The sequence below is a fragment of the Lepisma saccharinum genome, chromosome 14 (genome assembly GCF_977018435.1).
Source record: "Lepisma saccharinum chromosome 14, izLepSacc3.1, whole genome shotgun sequence".
Classification (NCBI taxonomy): domain Eukaryota; kingdom Metazoa; phylum Arthropoda; class Insecta; order Zygentoma; family Lepismatidae; genus Lepisma; species Lepisma saccharinum.
In genome coordinates, this window is record NC_139242.1 from 58,044,195 (window position 1) to 58,064,568 (window position 20,374).

Here is a 20,374-nt window from a genome sequence, read left to right on the forward strand (position 1 = left end):
ATAGGTTTTTGCACCACAGCCTATATGGGTTTTCCAATTACGTGGGTGACACTAAAAGTTTTTAGATGCGGCAACACTGATTGCAGCAATACATTGTCTCTAGGATATGTTGAAGTTAGTAGTCTGTGAAGTGTGATAATGCTGCAGAATTTATAGTTGTTAATTGTTGTGTGCCAGAAATTAGTCAATTATTGTCTTGTGTGTACAGTAAAATGGATTTAACATGGGAGCACTTCAGAGCAATGATTTTTTACGATTTTCGAGCAGGTTTAACACAGCAGCAATGTTATGAAAGGCTCCGAAATGCATTTCAGGAGGAAGCCCCATGCCGTGCGACTGTGTTTAATTGGTTTTTAGAATTTCGACGTGGACGTCAGAAACTCAGTGATGAATTACGTGATGGTCGTCCTGTGACAGCAACTTCTCAAGAAAACGTCGACAGAGTGCGTCGCATGATAGAGGAGGATAACCGGGTGACATATGCAGTTATTAGTGCTACACTGGGTATTGGTATGAGTCAGGTTCAAACGATCGTGCATGACCGCCTTGGTGTCAGGAAGCTCTGTGCCAGATGGATCCCACACCATCTTACTCAGGAACAAAAGCAGGCACTGGTCACATGGTGCATGAAAATGCTGGACAAATTTAACCAAGGACAATCAAATGCAGTGTATGACATCGTAACAGGTGACGAAACTTGGGTGTACTGTTATGAACCCGAGAGCAAACGACAGTTGACGCAGTGGATCTTCCCGGATGAAGACCCACCAACAAAAGTCAGGAAGGGACAAAGTGTTGGCAAACAAATGGTTGCCACTTTCTTCAGTCGGACGGGCCATATTGCAACAGTGCCGCTACAGGGACGTCAGACCGTTAATGCTGAATGGTACACTATGGAGATCGTACGGAAAGTTTGTGAAAAACACCCACGAAGTCGCATTATTGTGCATCAAGACAATGCGCGCAGCCATACAGCAGTACGAACAATTGAATTCTTCAAAGCCTCCAACATCGAAGAAATGACTCATCCTCCTTACAGTCCCAACCTCGCCCCTTGTGATTTCTTCCTGTTCCCTAAAATCAAGGATACATTACGAGGTTCTTCATTTCCTACTCCCGAGGAGGCAGTCACCACCTTCGTTCAGTGCATTCAAGAGGTGCCTGCAGATGTGTGGTCCCAGTGCTTTCACACTTGGTTTGAGCGGATGAACAAGTGTATCAACTGTCATGGAGAATACTTTGAAAAATTATAGCATTCATACTTTTGGTCTCCAGTGTTTTACTTGCGCATGTCTAAAAACTTTTAGTGTGACCTATTGTAATTTCCACTGCTGAGAGGACAGTAGACGAATCAACCCAACAAACAACATGAGCCAGATGAGAGAGATCGTAACTACTCCCACCAACTGGGAGAAAACAGTGACATGCTACCATCTCCATCCTAGATACCATAACCTTTGTTCATGAAGGCAGTGGGCCTTCAAAATTAATCAGAAAACCCTTCAGAATCATTCAGAATCCTCATAATGGAAGTATCCCTCAGATTTTCAAAAAAACTACCTCACATTTTGCTTCTGGTAACTTTCTTTACTTTAATATTTATTAGGAAATAACAAAATGTCAGAATTACAGAAGCAAGTACATATTATTTATACAAGGTGAATTCAAGTTCTAAGGTCTCCTAATTTATTCTGGAAAATATACTCACCTCAGAAAGCTGAAACTGTCTTCAATTCTCAACATAATCACCCTCTACACGTACACATTTTTCACAATGCTGGCACCACGATAGCATGTCCTTTGCAAATGCTTATTTAGGAGTCTGTTTTGTATACTTAAAAATCGCTGATTGTAAGAGTGGAACGGCTTGGAAATGTGAGACCATGGCGACTGTCCTTGTGTACAGGAAAGAGCCAAAAATCGTTAGGTGTGAGGTCAGGTGAGTATGGCGGATCATGTGTGAACAATAACCACCCGATGAGGAGGTGCGTTGTCCTGATGAAAGAACACAGCTGCAGCTGTTTCCTCAAAAAAGCTTCATAGCTTGTACCTGTCACTGTGCTAACCTTAGCATATCAATGTGAGAGTATAAAACCTTTTCTGTCCTCAAACATCAAGAAAATGGATAATAATATGCTGTTTATCCAATGTAAATGGTACCATTCCAGTAACCCTAATCGCTCACCACCACTGTCATTAAACTCAAAGCAACTAAATTTTTGTGACAATCCTAATTTTGCATTTCATTCTGGTCGCTAGACAGTGCCACTAACTTCCTATGAGGCAGACCATGCTGCCATCTGGCCTCATCAACCTTCAAGAATGGATGCTTTATCTCAAACAACTCTCCCGTTTATAACTCATTATATTCATGAGAAAAAAAAAAATAAGGAGATCTTAGAACTTGAATGCACCTCGCACATACATGTATCGGCTCCATAAAATTCAGTATATTTATGGATGTATTATTGTGCAATAATCAATATCAATCACTTTATCCCATTCTTAATTACAACTGATAGCAAAACTTACTGGTGGTAGTTTGATTGGGGAATACCTCCTCTATCAAGTCCCTTAACGTTTTCAGCTGCCCCTCATCCGTTACAGGCTTTACAAGGCGTTGAATAAATGGCTTATCATTTTGGTAGCAACGGAAAGGAATGTATTTGAATGTCTCTTCACAGCCAGTCTCCATCAGCTTCCTATTTACTGCCCAGAATTGATCGAATTTATCTAGAAAAATAATTTACAGAGCATGAGTTACAGCTTTGTGCCAACATAATTTATGATTAAAAAAATACAGGATATTTCTGACACATATCTGTTTGTTTACAAAAAAAAATCAATATTTCAGTCTTCATCAGGTCAGTAGCAAACATAAAGTTGACATGCCAGCTCATCTAATACATAAATAAAAACAACATGGACTGGATTTTCTCCTGATGTATATCTTAACCCATAAACCAACAAAATTATGAAATACACAACTTTAAACAAATTCCTTGATTTTTATACTTTTAAAATAAATTTCCAGACCATTCTACATTATTTTAACCTTACTTATAGTATTTCTTTATGAAAGCAATGTCTCTAGTTGGAACTAACTCTCTAGCCTTTTTAAACCCTAAGGTTCATGGCTGCAGCAACACAGGCCTTCCATCTGTCCCTATCCTGAGCAAGATCTATATACTCTTTTCCATCGCTACTGATTTCCTTTAGATCCATCTCAAAATTCATATTCAAAATGGCACCGAAGCCTGATGCACGCGCATTTAGTGATCCGAAATTTCAGCTGTTTTCCGGTTGCTTGGGTGCTGTTGTGCTTGTCTTACTTGTGATGTGGACTCGAAGCATTGCAAGAGAAGAAATGCTGGACAACTGCAAGTGTGTGGAGGACTGGTCGCTTAGTTACAGGCGATTTTCTTTCTCGGCCATGAGCTCGGATCGAAGTCTCGTGTGGACAGCTTCTGGAAGCCGCAAGAACAACGCTTCCCGTTCCCGCCAGCCGCGTGGCTCGACCCAGCACTGCCTCTTGGTTGCGGCGTTCTCCCTCCTGCTGGCAGGCGACATTAATGTCAACCCTGGTCCCCAGGCAGTTTCCCGTGAAGAATGTGGTTTCCGTATATACTACCAAAATGTGCAAAGTCTAACCAAAAAGTTATCGACTCTGGAAATGTTCTGTAGTGAATTTCACGAAAACGACGTGATTGGTTTCAGTGAAGTGTGGTTTAATGAAACGATCGGCGATAGTGAAATACCCCTGAAGGACTTTCAGGTATTCCGCAACGATAGAGGTTCATGTGGAGGCGGAGTAATGTTACTGCTAAAAGAAACAAGTGGCCCTGCATCAGACGTCTGGATCTGGAAACGTCATGTGAATTAATATGGACTCAGGTAAATATAGGCTCACAAAAACTTTTAATCGGCTGTTTTTATAGACCCCCAAAATCTGGCACTGCAACCTTGTCAGCATTATTAGATTCTGTGCTGAATGCTATGAAGGAAACTGACATTATTCTTATGGGCGATTTCAACCTTCACATAAAATGGTCATCGTCGAACTCTGGCGTCTGCACAGACAATGATGACAGGTGGTTTTTTGATCATTACATCAAAGCGATTGGACTTCATCAGTTTGCAGACTTCCCCACAAGACGCACAGAAACTCTCGACCTGTTGCTGTCTTCGTACACAAAGGTCAAGGCCAAGCCTGGTGAGCAATTCATCGCCTCGGATTACACCCCCATCCATGCCGAAATCCGAGTCCCTGGAAAAGCCCCCAGGCCCTCCCCCTCCTCCTGACCAGTCTACAACTGGAAAAGAGTCAACTGGGAGCAGCTTTCTCTTGTCACCAGCCTTGTACCGTGGACAATGATGGACCCCCTCCCAGCGGAAGAAGCAGTGGATTTCCTTGTGGACTGTGTGCAAGCCATAATTAAAGATCACGTGCCCCTAAGGAAAACAAAAACATCCCGATTCCCATCGTGGTATAGTGAAGAGACGAAACTTGCGCTGAAGAACAAAAAGAATGCATGGATCCTGTGGAAAGAAGTCCCAAACGTTCATCCACGGAACACTTTTACTCAATTAAGAAAACATAGCAAAAACTTAATGCAAAGAGACTATAATAATTACATTCAAACTGTGACGGAAAGTGCTGCTAAAAACCCCAAAATGTTCTGGACGCTAATTAACTCACGCCGACAACACGACCGTATTCCCGTTCAAGTCTCCTGGAACGGTAAGTCTGCTACAAAGAAGGAGCGCACATCACTTTTTAACTCGTATTTTCACAGCAACTTTACAAATAATACCGCTACTGCACTGCCTGAAGTCAAGCCCATCACTCCATACACACACTCTCAAATCTCAACCAACTGCAATGAAGTCCACGAATTATTAAAATCTCTTTCATGTTCTAAAGCTAACGCTCCTAATGATATCCCTGGCATATTTCTACAACGATTAGCCCATATTCTATCCAAACCAATCAGCATAATCTTTAACAAATGTTTTTCCGAGGGTGTATTTCCTCTTGCATGGAAGCAAGCAAATATAGTTCCTATACTCAAACACTGAAACAAAACTCACGTTACTTCTTATCGTCCGATTTCCTTACTTCCTGCACTTGCACTACTAGCCGAAAAAATAATTTCCAATCGTATCCTTGCGCATGCTACTCCGTTCCTCTCTCCCACTCAACACGGTTTTCTTCCTCATGCTTCATGTGACACAAACCTTGCTTGTTTGCTCACCAACGCGGTTAACTGCCTGAGTGCCAAGCAAGACATGGATGTCATTTACTTAGATTTTTCTAAAGCTTTTGACTCTGTCCCTCATACAAAACTCATCCATAAACTTTCAAACAGATTCAACATTCACGGACCTCTTCTTAAATTACTCTCATCTTACTTGCACAATAGAGAGCAAAAGGTTATCATATCTGGTTGCTCTTCGTCATGGCTCCCTGTAGTTTCCGGTGTGCCTCAAGGAAGTTCTCTAGGGTCCCTGTGTTTCACTCTTTTCATGGACGATATTCATGAATATATTTCTCCAAAATGCTCAATTTATTGTATGCTGATGACTGTAAGTTATTTAGAAACATCGCTTCAGTTGAAGATACTTATTCCATGCAAGATAATCTCACACACATTGAACGCTGGTGCCAAGACTGGAATCTGAAAATAAATCCCGAGAAATCTATTTTCATGAGGTTTACCCTCAAATCCAATTTTACAGCACCATCCTATAGATTATGCAACAAAATCATCCCGTTCGTACAACAGCACAAAGATCTTGGAGTCATTTTCGACAGCAAACTCACTTTCAGCCACCACATATATTACATAACTTCGAGAGCCATGAAAACCCTTGGGCTAATTTACAGATTTACAGATATCACACATGTTTCTGCCCTCAAAACCTACTTTACATCGTGCCTCGTACCTATTCTTGAATATGGTTCCTGTATTTGGTCAATGGCCTGTGATAGCAATATAAAGAGAACAAACAAAGTGGTAAATTTCTTTATCAGAATAGTCAAACATAGATGCCCAGCCCTTGCAAACTTTTCCAAACATGAAATTCTGTCCACTCTTCAAATTCACGATCCTTCCCTTCGCCGTCAAGTTTCAGATCTAACATTTCTTTTCAAAATCATGAATGGACAACTTTTCACTAACGAACTCTTGCCACATCTTCACATCCGGATCCCACGTACCAACAGCAAATGCAACAGCTTCTTTTAAACAAAAACCCCAAGGCTATCCCTAGAACAAAGGTCATTTCTCTATAGGCTACAAACAAGGTACAATACACTAATTGATCCTCCAGGCTTCCATCTATCTAAGCAGGCTTTCAGAAATGCGTGCATCAAGCAGCTGAAGAGAAATTAATATTTGTTATACCCTTGTTATTGTTTTATTATTGTTTATTTCTTTTTTTTAATTATTATTATTCTTGTTATATATGTGTGCGTCCTTCTCATTTGTTAATTTCTATTTTTCTCGCTGTTGATATCCTGATATAAAATGGATTCTCTCTGTATTCAGGATTTCTCAAATAAATAAATAAATAAATAAACATTATCCCTTCATCTTCGTCTTGGCCTTCCTACAGATCTCTCACCATTAAGTTTCCCAACAAGAATCCTATAAATTCCTCTTTCCTCTCCCATTCGTGCCACATGGCCTGCCCACCTAAGTCTTCTTGATTTGATTTGTCCTCAGGGCAACAAAATATAATAATAATAACCCATGACCGTAACAGCCTGTGAGGGCCACTGTCCACCTACCGCCAGCCGGCCTCACTCCCACCATAGGTGGAAAATCATCCAACCAGCTATGGGGTGATGCGTGCTCAACACGACGAACCCCTGGTCATTGTTGTAGGTTTCCATGACCGGGTTACGGTACTCATTCGTAGCTCCCCAATTTCCTCGCGACAGTGGGTGGCTACCGGTCCCATACACAGGCTGAAATCTCAGGAGAAAAGGTGTTACGCTTCCTCCAAGAGCCTCGAACCTGCATGCATCTCGTAGCTGGAGACCAAAGCTTCCACCTTAGACCACACGGCCACGTTGCGGGATGCAATAAAGTATAACACGTTGCATTTTGAACACTGAAAAATTACAATTAATACTAATCGATAAATTAATGACTATATTATTATTCATAATTAGGAGAAGAGACACGCGGTAGTAGATAAATATGGAGAAACTAGTACTCAGTTTATCCGCGAAACTCTTTTCTTCTTCTTTGCTCTATTAATTTCAGTGGCCACTGCCACCGTCCTCGTTGGAACTTGTTGTAGGATGGTGGCAGTGGCCACTGAAATTAATAGAACAAAGAAGAAAAAAACAGTTTCGCAGATAAAGTGAGTACTAGTTTCTCCGTATTTATATTACTATACTCAGAAAACTAAAAACTATATTATTAATTTGATTTAAATTAAGGTGATTGTGGAAAAATGCTACCCAGAAATCACACACAAAAAGTAAAAATTACCATTTTGCAAACCGAGCCATAACTGGTTGAGATCCTTTTTTTGCATATTGGAAACAACTTGACTTCGATGCTTTAGCACATCAGCTTCTTTTATGATGGAGATAAAATGGGACTCCACAGCGTCCCTGTGAAGTTAAACAAAAGTAATAAATGATTAATGCACATCTCTCTCAACGACACAAACACTGTGTTACAGTTGTTAAATGTCAATTCATCAATAATTCACTTGCAAGTTCATCAGAATTATTATATTATGGTTCTCAATTAAGTCATAAAATCCACTTTGCCTTACACGCTTTGGTGCATTTTGCAGTATTCCTAAAATTTTTCACACTGCGAACGTTCAGAATCTGTATCCACCCCAGGTGTCGCTACATTCACAGTGCTGCCTTCAAACGGAGAAAGATCAACTTCTGGTGCTTTGTATTTTTGTTACTTGGCTAATTGCAATGATGTGGATGAATGATGATCAGATGAAATTGATGAGGAGACACTCACATGGAACACCCACGCCCAGGCTGGGACTTGAACCCTGGAACTTTGGAACTCTAATCTGGTACGAAACATGTCAAATATCAGCAAAGTTGAGGATTCCTCATAGAAAACTAAAATTCTGGCTAATAGCATTCATGATGTATGCACTGCTTATATGCTGTATTTTACCCTAGCTGTGACGTTTTCTTCAGCTGAGAGCTCATTTTCAGAATTGATCAAAAATGACTTGAGAAGCATGATGACAAGAGTGAGGTTGAGTAGACTGGCACTGTTAAGCATCAAAGGCGATCGGGCTCGAAAAGTGGACTTGACAACACTAGCACAAGAATTTGTTTCCATCAAATAATAATAATAATCATAACTTTTAGAGCAACTGGATTTTCATATATATTTAAAATATACAATGTTTAGTTTATCTGTTGACTTAACCTTCTTTACCAGTTTTTACATAGATCCAATTACATGTATGTATTGTCATATTTGTATATAGGGTCTACATAATATAAATCTAGGCATGAATTAATATTTTATAAACAAATAGGGGCACACAACTGAAAGTTACAGGTGATGTTGCAGTGTGAAAGGCATATATATATATATATATATATGGATAAAAGCAAGGAGGGCCAAAAGGGCTAAGTAAAAATCAAATAAGGTAAAAGGAAACACTCACCGGACAGTAGGAGAATTCAAAATTTTCGCTAATTTATAGCATCATCGGTGTGAGAAGAAACAGAAGACGGAACCGGAAGTTGGGGTCCTGCAGAGTTGCCAGGTCCCCATTGAAGAAGAAGCGGTGCGTAGAACGAAAAAACACTGTTTCGTCACCAGGCTCGTCGTAAACTGTGAGTGGGTAGGATGAGTTGGGAGGGAGGGCGGGAGGGTGGGTGAGGGTTGGGCATTACTGGGTGGCCTTGTTCAGGCCAGGTGGAGTGGTTGCACTCATGGCCGATATATAGGCCCTCTCCCATCTTTTGCGAACAGAGGTGTTCGCTGGTTGGGGTAGGAGGTGGATGATCGCTACCCGGAAGCAGTCGTTGAAACTGATGTTGTGGTGGTTGGTGTGGACGGCGACAGTGAAGTCCAGGTTGTGGGTGGAGGAGCGGTGGTTATTGATGCGGAGGTTGAGGGCCGTTGATGTTTCCCCCAGGTAAAAATCACCACAGATGTTGCAGGTGAGGATGTAGATAAGGTTTGAGGCATGGCAGGTCCCTTTGGGATGGAGGGTAAATTTGCCAGTGGCCGTGTGCACCTGGAGGGTGTGAGAAGTGATGAGGATGGGACAGATCTTGCACCTGGGTCGGTTGCATTTATGGGCAGGGGGGTGTTGGATGTGTGGTGAAGGAGTGTTGTGGACCAGGATGTTTTGGAGGTTAGGGGGGCGTTTGAAAACCACCCTGGGTTTGTCGGGAAATATGTTTTTGGTTTCGGGATCACTGTGGAGGATTGGGAGAAGAGAGTGCAGTGTGTGCCTGATTTTGTTGAGGTGGGGATGATATTGGGTGATGAGTGCAGGTGGGTTGGTGGCAGCAGGTTTCTTGGTGGTAGTGGTATGTGAGGCAGCTCGTGATATTTGCTTGGTGACCAGGATGGAGGGATATCCACGGTTAACCAGGGCCTGGTGTAGGCGGAGGTTATAATTCTGGCGGGAGGTGGGTGAAGTGTTCAGGCGCTGTCCGCTGAGGGCCAGAGAGAATGGAATTGCTTTTTTGGTGTGGAACGGGTGGGAGCTGGAGAAGTGTAGGTATTGCATGTGGTTGGTGGGTTTTATGTGGATGGAGGTAGTCAGGTGTCCTCCCTCGATGTGCACGTCCACATCCAGGAAGGTGATCTGGTTGGGGGAGTGTGTCCAGGTGAATTTTAGGGAACGGAAGTGGTTAAGTTGGTCCAGGAAGGCTGACAAGGATGGTTCTCCATGTGTCCAGAGCATGAAGATGTCGTCGATGAAGCGGAGCCAGAGGAGGTGTTGGAAATGTTGGGTAGCCAAAAACTCTTGCTCTAGTTGACCCATGAAGAGGTTTGCATAGGATGGGGCCATTCTGGTACCCAAAACCAAAATTTCCTACAGATCCGAGGTACAGCCATGGGTACCAGAATGGCCCCATCCTATGCAAACCTCTTCATGGGTCAACTAGAGCAAGAGTTTTTGGCTACCCAACCTTTCCAACCCCTCCTCTGGCTCCGCTTCATCGACGACATCTTCATGCTCTGGACACATGGAGAACCATCCTTGTCAGCCTTCCTGGACCAACTTAACCACTTCCGTTCCCTAAAATTCACCTGGACACACTCCCCCAACCAGATCACCTTCCTGGATGTGGACGTGCACATCGAGGGAGGACACCTGACTACCTCCATCCACATAAAATCCACCAACCACATGCAATACCTACACTTCTCCAGCTCCCACCCGTTCCACACCAAAAAAGCAATTCCATTCTCTCTGGCCCTCAGGGGACAGCGCCTGAACACTTCACCCACCTCCTGCCAGAATTATAACCTCCACCTACACCAGGCCCTGGTTAACTGTGGATATCCCTCCATCCTGGTCACCAAGCAAATATCACGAGCTGCCTCACTTACCACTACCACCAAGAAACCTGCTGCCACCAACCCACCTGCACTCATCACCCAATATCATCCCCACCTCAACAAAATCAGGCACACACTGCACTCTCTTCTCCCAATCCTCCACAGTGATCCCGAAACCAAAAACATATTTCCCGACAAACCCAGGGTGGTTTTCAAACGCCCCCCTAACCTCCAAAACATCCTGGTCCACAACACTCCTTCACCACACATCCAACATCCCCCTGCCCATTAATGCAACCGACCCAGGTGCAAGACCTGTCCCATCCTCATCACTTCTCACACCCTCCAGGTGCACACGGCCACTGGCAAATTTACCCTCCATCCCAAAGGGACCTGCCATGCCTCAAACCTTATCTACATCCTCACCTGCAACATCTGTGGTGATTTTTACCTGGGGGAAACATCAACGGCCCTCAACCTCCGCATCAATAACCACCGCTCCTCCACCCACAACCTGGACTTCACTGTCGCCGTCCACACCAACCACCACAACATCAGTTTCAACGACTGCTTCCGGGTAGCGATCATCCACCTCCTACCCCAACCAGCCAACACCTCTGTTCGCAAAAGATGGGAGAGGGCCTATATATCGGCCATGAGTGCAACCACTCCACCTGGCCTGAACAAGGCCACCCAGTAATGCCCAACCCTCACCCACCCTCCCGCCCTCCCTCCCAACTCATCCTACCCACTCACAGTTTACGACGAGCCTGGTGACGAAACAGTGTTTTTTCGTTCTACGCACCGCTTCTTCTTCAATGGGGACCTGGCAACTCTGCAGGACCCCAACTTCCGGTTCCGTCTTCTGTTTCTTCTCACACCGATGATGCTATAAATTAGCGAAAATTTTGAATTTTCCTACTGTCCGGTGAGTGTTTCCTTTTACCTTATTTGATTTATATATATATATATATGCTTTGTGTTGCTTTGAATAGATTTGACTGCAGGTGGTGTATATATACGCCCAGACGTTGAGAGCATAAGAATAATGCTATGTAAAAACAACAACAGCAGCAGAAGAGGAGGAAGAAAAAGAAAGAGAATATAAGTTAGACAAAGAAAAGTTTTCTACTGTAGTTCGTGCACACTAGAAAACCGAAATATGGCTCAAAAATCAAATTTGTGTGATGCGAATATTGCACTTGCTTGAAGTTTTTTAAGTCCACATTATGTGCTTATAGGCTAATCTTGCAGGACATGTTCAGAAAATTCCACACTTAAGGGGTTAAATATGAGAACAAGATATGAGTTACAAGACATTTACAAGTGAGTAAATTACCTGCTGGTACAGTGGAAGACTTCGCCTTCTGGAAATCTTTCAAAATGGACTGTTATGTTCCATGGAAGAGCAATGTCCTGCACGTAGAGATCAAACAATGCTCCTATTGGATAATGCCTGAAATGCAAACAAAAACCACATATCAAACATTATACCTGAAAATGGTAGATAATAGTTTTATGTTTCAGTATGTTGTAATGTGCATAATATAATATTATGTCCACTACCATTCCCTGGGTATGACCAGTTCAAGATGTCACAATTCCTACAACAGAGTTAGAGAGTGGTGTGGTAAGTGATGTTACGTCCTTCAGAGTATAACAAGGGACAGCATGACATACTGCAGGAATGGTGGAACCCGAGTCCTTATCAGGCAATTTCACAGCGTGGGAAATATATATCATAGGCTTTTTTTGGTACATTTTTTTTTAAAGGAAAATATGTGAAATAACATTGAAAGACAGATCGGGATAACCAACACTTTGTGTGGTATCCACACTGCCAGCACCGAAAGAAACTACTAAGCAAATTGTCCATCACCAAGTTTATGGTCTTTGTTTTAAGCAACAAGATCTTCAAGAAATGAAACTAAATGCCAATCACGCAGCTGACAACTTCTGCACCAGATTGAATAAAAAGCCAGCCCCTAAAAACATGTTGGATGCAAGAGAAAAATTCATGAAAATTAGTTTTTCTTGTATGTACGGATTGCTTGCATGGTAGAATTATTTTCTTGTAGTTTACGGTTATTACAAGCATAAGAAAACAGCTTTTCGTTGTGACGTTTCAGGAGAACACACGCTCCCTTCATCAGACATTTATTTTCATATTTTCTCCTGAAACGTCACAACAAAAAACTGTTTTCTTATGTTTGTAATAACCGTAAACTACAAGAAAATAATTCATGAAAATTGTCATGGGAAATTTACCAAGCAATACTCGTGCATCCCACTGTACAACAATGTAATAATTAGAGACCGGATGTTTATGTACTAAAAACATATAAAATAGGCAGGCAAATAAGCACTTATAATTTTCAAAATAGGCATTAAAATACAAATAGGCAATAAAAAGGCAAACCTTTCTTCAGGACATGACATAGAGTGGGATGAGGCTAAGAAGATAGGAAGGGAGAAGAGAATACTAGTGAGAAAATGGAAGGATGCCAAGGAAATATAAAAGAAAGGTAAAGGAGAGACAATGATCTGGAATAGGGGACTGAAGATAAACAAAGAATGCAAGAAGGTGTTAGAAAGAGTGGAAAGGACAAGAGAGAAAGAGGAGAGAAGAAGGAAGAAGAATGAAGGACAAAGAGCGTGAGATAAAGAGTCCAACCACATTCCAGATGAAAGAAAATGTTTAGCTAAATCACCTTTCAGGTGAAAGTACAGTTGACAAGGGAAAGCCACCTGCTAGAATGTTTCAGAACAACTTTCTAATAGTCTGGAGGGGAGTAATTTTGGTGTATATATATCGTCCTGTTTTGTACCTTGTTACATTTGTACTTGGTGCAGAGTCTGAAAAAGACATCGTTAGAAGGTTGAAACGTTACGTTTAGTTTATGTTTTATAATAAAATAAATTTCTGCCTTAGTCAGCATATTGAGTTTTTTAATAAATCACTGCAAACAGGAGTCACGTCAGCCCAAAATTTTCCATTGTATAATGGCTACACACAATAGTCTGACAAAATAAATTGTTGGCTACTTCCAACCAGTACGCAAATTATTTAAATATACACTTTGTCACTGCACACAGGGTTATTCAGTTAACAATTTGCACTATATATTCCACACAGCAGTTCGAACTAAGAAACTGTTTAAATGCATTTCAAGTTTGTACTGTACGGTTTGGCAGTCTCTGAATAAGAAGCACTAATTGCGGTTGCACATCACAACAAGGTATTTCAGGTGATCAACCGACAAGTTATCTCTGCGATCGGTAGGGGCATGCATCTTTCGTTTTTGACGAAAAAACGAAATTTGAAAAAACACCTTGTAGTGTTAATTTTTTATGTTTTTGAAAGGTGGGAGATGCATTTTGTGACCATGTTTTGTCACGAAATAATGCGAAATGAACTGCAAAAAGCGAAATTAACTCTTAAACACGAAATTTAGGGTTTATTCACCGACGCGGCACCTTCTGAGGTCTGAATTATCCTGAAAGTTATGCAATTCCCGGAAAATTGATTAATTCTGCTGTTAATATTGGAGAAACAAAAATTGACTCCTTTACACAGAAATAAACTTAATACTCGGATAACTACATCAATGGGCTATTAGAAGTGAAATGTTAATTCTGTGGAATAAGTGTAGTTTTTAAATCAAATTTAGGATTATATTCACAATTTTAAAACCAAAATGTCTTTTTATATACCATTTTTGATCCAATTTTTCACCGCTATAACACCGATATTTTATTTTATTTACCGCTTTTGAACCCAAAATTGACTCAGTTTTTATACCGAAATTTTGCTTTTTTATTTACCAAAAATATGTGCCTCTAGCGATCGGACAACACATTTTTTAGAATTGAAAAAGATCTTTCCACCTCCACAGATGTTACCGTAGCATACTTAAAGCACGCAAGAACATGTGGATCTAACTCAGTTTGTATATTTTCACCTTTCAGAACTTGTTGAATTGCCCTTAATTTGTCCATCCAAGTCCTTATTAGCTGCAATAGCTTGCTGACATTTCTCACGAACAGCCTGACCTTTAGCACCTGGTACAGCACAAATTTGGTCAACTGCAGAATGAAAACGGTCCATAGAATTTATCAGTGTTTCACTTCTCTCTTCCAGTAATGTTATTGTCTGGCAAATTTGAATAATGAGTGGTGATGAATCCTAAGTTGTTTCGCACAACAGAATTGTTCAAAAGACGCTGTGTTACGCGAATTGATGTTGCATCATCTTCAGATAGGGAATTAATTACTTCAGCCACGTTCTGATAGTTGGTCGCGTAACACACTGCAGCAGATATCCAAGTACCCCATCTAGTTAGTATTGGCTGTGGAGGCAAAGCAAGTTCAGAGGCTGTTTCTTTAAACAAAAGAACCCGGGATGGTGCTTTGAGGAATACTTTCTTAGCATTGGAAATTAAAGACGAATTTCCTCTGCAACTCGATGGAGAGCATGAGCGAGACATGTTATGTGCAGCATAGAAAAGTTTAAAGAAAATTCCTAAAATAGGCAATATCTGGCATTTATGAAATAATATAGGCAATATTGTATGAAATAGGGAAAATTAAATTTCCTTTCAATTAAGCTAATCTCTCCCCCCTGGTCTTCGCAATATTAGTTTTCATCATATCTCTAACAGGAAAGAATAGGCATTTTGCCTAACATCCGGTCTCTAGTAATATATAATTCATATCAGTTTGTGCAAAATTTTGAAGGAAAACCAAACAACTTAAACAAATAAAATTACTTCACTTACCATTTCAAGGGTTGTCCATTAAAATCCAACCACATTTCTGCTTCTTGTTTTTCAGAATTTATGTGACGGATGAAATGTTTACGAACCTGAAAACAAGTATTCAATTCAGTACTATATAAAATAGCTTTTTCATTTAAGAATTGATATTAACTCTTATTAGCATAAAATAAACTGAATACATGAGAGAATCTACACTACTCTACAGCACTTTCCATTTTCTGGAGATTTTTACAAGATACGAGGAGGATAAAGATAATTTTCAAAGTTTTGGAATGAGTATAAATTAATATTTGAAGTTTGTAGAATATGTCTATGCATTTTTTAAAGTCACAGGCAGCAGGAACTGTGTACACATTTCGTTCCAAAAAGTAGGTTTTGAAGTTGTGCTTGTAAATTTTGTTTTCAAGTTAAAACTAGTTTATATATATGAAAGTGATGAAGTGCTAAGACAATCGAACTGAACTTGTTTGACCTATTCATGTAAGCTTTTTCCTACAGGAGTAATACTTTACAGGGGGGGAAAATGCAGATGATGGATGGAAAATGTAAAGCAAACAGATTGTAATTCTATATACCTGCAAAGAAAGAAATTTCTGGTCTCAGAGAGAAAGGAAAGGCAAAATTGTGCATGCTTTGAGTGTGGCAGACTAGTATATTACATAAAAACTTGACAAATGGCTGCTCCATTAAGAGACATATTCTGCAAAATATAAGCATAATCATTTATTACACTTGTTCACATGTAACAAAATCACATAACACAGAACTCTTGCATAAAGATAATGAGAGACTGATTTAGATTTTAAGTCCATTTTCTGGACAGTTAGACTAATCGGGACTGGACCTAAAGTTTAAAGTGGGATATGAGCCACTTTGTTCCTCCACTGGGTATCGAACCTGGGACACCTTGATTACAAGGCAACAACATTACTACTACACCATCAGGGATGCCATAAAGATAAGTTTAGCATGTGAAACTGGGCCCCAAAGTATACATATATTATACTTTGTACTGAAAAACATTGACTTAGGACAAAGTTTAGATTTTCACTCTATACCCTTTGCCTTGCAATTTACAAATAAATGTTTTCTTTATCTGCCCATTTTCACTAAGGTTACCATGTGTCCTGATTTTGTTAGTACAGCCCTTTCATTTCAATCCCTGTCCCAACGTTTTCCTAATGAAGTTGGGATGTGAAAATATCCCAGATTTTTGTTGGCACACACTCATGTATGTTCCCTTGTATTCAAATCATATTAATTACATGAATCAGGCACAGCGTACTGTGTATAAGAACAGTGAACATCTAGTAATTTACGGTATTTACTTCAAGAATTAACAATAAAAATTATCTTTACCTTTTCTCAATTTTTCACTAAAATATCTACATAATAACTAATATATTTGTGGGAGTAATGTAACAAACATGTTTGCTGAGAGAGAGAAACCACAAGTCAGCCCTGCTGGTGTACTTTCGTAGTGCAACCACCAAAGGACTACTATAATGATAGTTTAGGAGGTCGACAGGAGTGGACACATGACAAAATACATGCAAATGCCAATTCATGGTATTTTCAATTTTATCTTTGTATCACTTTTTTACTAAATTTCTTAGAATAAATGCAAGATTGTTATAGAGATGGATGCATAGCAATGCATAAAAGCTGTAATTATAGATGATGAAATAAATAAAGCTAGAATAAAGAAAAACTCATGCATGCATTCAGATGTTTTTCCTTAAAGATAGAAACAATTCAGGTAAACAAACGTAAAGGGTCGCCATTTTGGACAAGAAACTAAAACAGGACTAACTCAATCATTGTCTTAGGTTTGTTTGATTCTAAAGTGCTTGGATCATTGTTGGATGATGCGTTGAATGAAGAGAGGGATGGACTGGGTTTAGGTTACATTGTTTAATGCACAGTAACCAGTAATGTCTGCACAGGTTAGAAATGACCACTAGAAACGTATATATTCATGAAAACAAACTTTCTCGTCTGCAGAAAGGAACTTGAGAAACAAAGCATGTGCTGGGCAATAAAATGCCAACTTCGTACAAAGCTGCTGGTTTCAATTAAGGGGTCGCAGGTTCGATTTCTAGTGTGTGCACATGTCATAGCTTGCGATTCTTTTTGAAGAACTGTAGCTCTTGTTTATAGTTTACAATTGACATTTTACTCATTGTAGTTTGGGTTACATGAAACAATTTAGGTGAGTGTTTCATGTTGTATCTCGACACCTTCTTCAGTTTTCCAGACAACCACCAAGCTTTTCATGAAGGCACAATGTCTTGTTATTTCAGTGTTAAATTTACAGTAACAGTTCCGTATATCGGAGACACATTTCTTCATTTTTACTAAGAAAAGTATTTACGAAAACTCGTTTCTGCAGAGTACGAAATCCTGCTTAAACTGAAAACATCACCGTAGAATGCAGCAGAACAAGAAATAATCACTTTTGATGTAATGATCTTGCCTTTTGTGTAAAGCGACAACATAATGCCATTGCTTCCATTATGTACCTGCAGATGGTTCGAGCGTCGAAAGTCACGCGGTCTCGCCAGTGGAAGAAGGGTTTCCAAACGTGCCCTTTTTTTACGAGAAAATGATGGTAAGTTAATCTCTCAATTTTTACTATGTTAACCTAACCTGCCTAACTGTGCATGTTTCGTGACTTGAAAGTATAATTTCAAAAACCCAATAATTTGTGGAACATAGGCATTTTCTTGCATAATAGAGTTGGAAACACTGATATTCAAAAACAAAAGAAGCGTTATCATTTGCAAAGCAAGCAATATCGCACCGTGACGTGTGTTCAGTAGCACTTAGAAAAATGGCTTATTTTAGTAGAAAAAGTGCTTGTTTTCGTGTAAAAAGCATAATGGCACCTTGAACTATGTTCCGCAATACATAATTGCTAAGTACGAACCAAGCGAAACACAAAATATCCGATTTTAATGTGTCTCTGATATACGAAACTGGTAATAAATTTACTCTTGTATTCCGGCTATAAAATCCTATACATGAAGATGTAATTATTTTTTTTATATAAGCCCCCCCCCCCCCCCAACATTCTTTAGCAAAGGTATTTGTGGAAACTGAATACGTTGTGACTTCTGTGAACCACCAGGAAAAAAATGCATGAGCTGCACCTGAGGAATCATTAAATTATTTATTATTTTTATTAGTTCCAACATGCAGGGAATGGACAACGTTTATAATTCATTAATACCTAGTGGTATCATAAATACCGACACAAAGTTTGAGGCAGTGTGTACAACCGGTTTTCAAGGTCGCGGCCAACCTTCCTGTGCAAGAGGCTGGAGTGGGCCATTGTGAGTTGAGCTGTCATAGAGGAAGTGTGTTTGTAAAAGTGTAGCTATGGAGTGGGGCGATTACGAAAATCGTGTGGCAGTAATAGCGCTTCATAAAGTGGGTCAAACAGCCCCCATGATATTCAGAACACTTAAAAAGTTGAATATCAGCAAATCTTTCGTGTATCGGACCATCAAGCGATTCACAGAGACAGGGACAGTTGATGACCGCCCAAGGCAAGGCAGCCCACGCAGCGTACGAACCAAAAAGTTAGTGCAAGCAGTGGCAGCCCGTATTCGGAGAAATCCTGTACGAAAGCAGGCAGTGCTTGCTCGTGAGCTGAACATTCCCAAAATGTCAGTGTCTCGTGTGTTAAGAAGTGACTTGGGGTTGAAGGCTTACCGGCGAAGTACAGGTCACTTCCTCTATGCACGTCTGAAAGAGCAGAGGGTGATAAAAGCAAAACGCCTCCTGCAGCGTTACGCCAACAATGGCCACAGGAAAATTCTTTTCACAGATGAAAAGATATTCAACATTGAGGAAACTTTCAATCGCCAAAATGACCGGGTGTATGCGTCAACATCCCACGAAGCTCGGGAGAAAGCCCCGAAGATCCAGAGGGGTCATCATCCGGCCTCAGTCATGGTTTGGTGGGGCGTGGCGTATGATGGCACCACCAAGCTGCATTTTTGTGAAAAAGGGGTGAAAACCACAGCCAGAGTGTACGAAAATACTGTGTTGAACTCTGTTGTGAAGCCTTTGAGTGACACTTTGTTCAGGAACCAACATTGGACCTTCCAACAGGATTCCGCACCAGCCCATAAGGCACACTCTACCCAGGAGTGGCTCAAGAGCAATGTCCCGGACTTCATTGCTCCAGCTGATTGGCCTGCTAGCAGCCCTGACCTCAACCCGTTAGACTACAAATTGTGGTCAGTGCTTGAGGGCATGGTCTGTACGAGGAGGCATGCCAATATTGACAGTCTGAAACGGTCCCTGGTGAAGGCAGTGGCGACTTTCCCTACGGAGACAGTGCGTAATGCTGTAGATGAGTGGCCGCAGAGACTTCAGGCCTGTGTGAAGGCCAAAGGCGGCCATTTAGAAAAATGATTGGTGTTATGTGTTCGTTAGACCTGTAAGTAACCTATACAATCAGGACATTAAAGTATCTTTAACACTTTCGTCATAATTCACTTTCAATGTTGTGTCAGTATTTATGATATGACTAGGTATAATTTGAATTCCCTATTTTCTCTGTTTGTTTCTTAGACTATCTCATTCACTATAAAAAAATGTTAATCGTGTTTGTAAGTTTATTTATATTTAATGAAGAAATAGTCTGAAGTGCAATATCTCGATTCAAAGCTTTCACTCACCATCTCACTTGTGTCTTGACCTGTCCATTCATCAACTTCATCTAATCATTATCATTATTGATCCACATTGTCACAGTTAGATTAAAGGAACACAAAGTGATGTAAACCAGGAATAACAAACATCGAAATAATTTACAAAGATTCATGTTTTCATAGTTTTTTTTTCAGCAATGGTACCCTTGACTCTCTGTAACCCCTAGAGAAAGTGAAATATCTTGCATGTTTTATGAAGATTTTGTTGTTTATGAACGTTTTCAGTTGATTTTAGTTCTCGGAAATGTGTTATTGTGAAGTAAATTACGTCTGTTACCTTAGCATGTCACTTTACTGTGAAGCAGGACAGACCGAAGGCTTCGCGCAAGTGAATACAGCA

The 20,374-nt window shown here is 40.5% G+C and overlaps 1 protein-coding gene across 1 annotated transcript in view; it reads right to left on the reverse strand.

Moving 5' to 3' along the window:
• Atg5 (autophagy protein 5) overlaps nucleotides 1–20,374 on the reverse strand; it is a 32,772-nt gene that overhangs the window by 1,208 nt on the left and 11,190 nt on the right. Inside the window, exons 2-5 of the mRNA XM_083134983.1 lie at nucleotides 15,311–15,396; nucleotides 11,872–11,988; nucleotides 7,506–7,630; nucleotides 2,533–2,733 (exon numbers count right to left, since the gene is read on the reverse strand). Coding sequence (XP_082991109.1) covers nucleotides 2,533–2,733; nucleotides 7,506–7,630; nucleotides 11,872–11,988; nucleotides 15,311–15,396 — 529 coding nt within the window. The remainder of the gene's footprint in view (nucleotides 1–2,532; nucleotides 2,734–7,505; nucleotides 7,631–11,871; nucleotides 11,989–15,310; nucleotides 15,397–20,374) is intronic.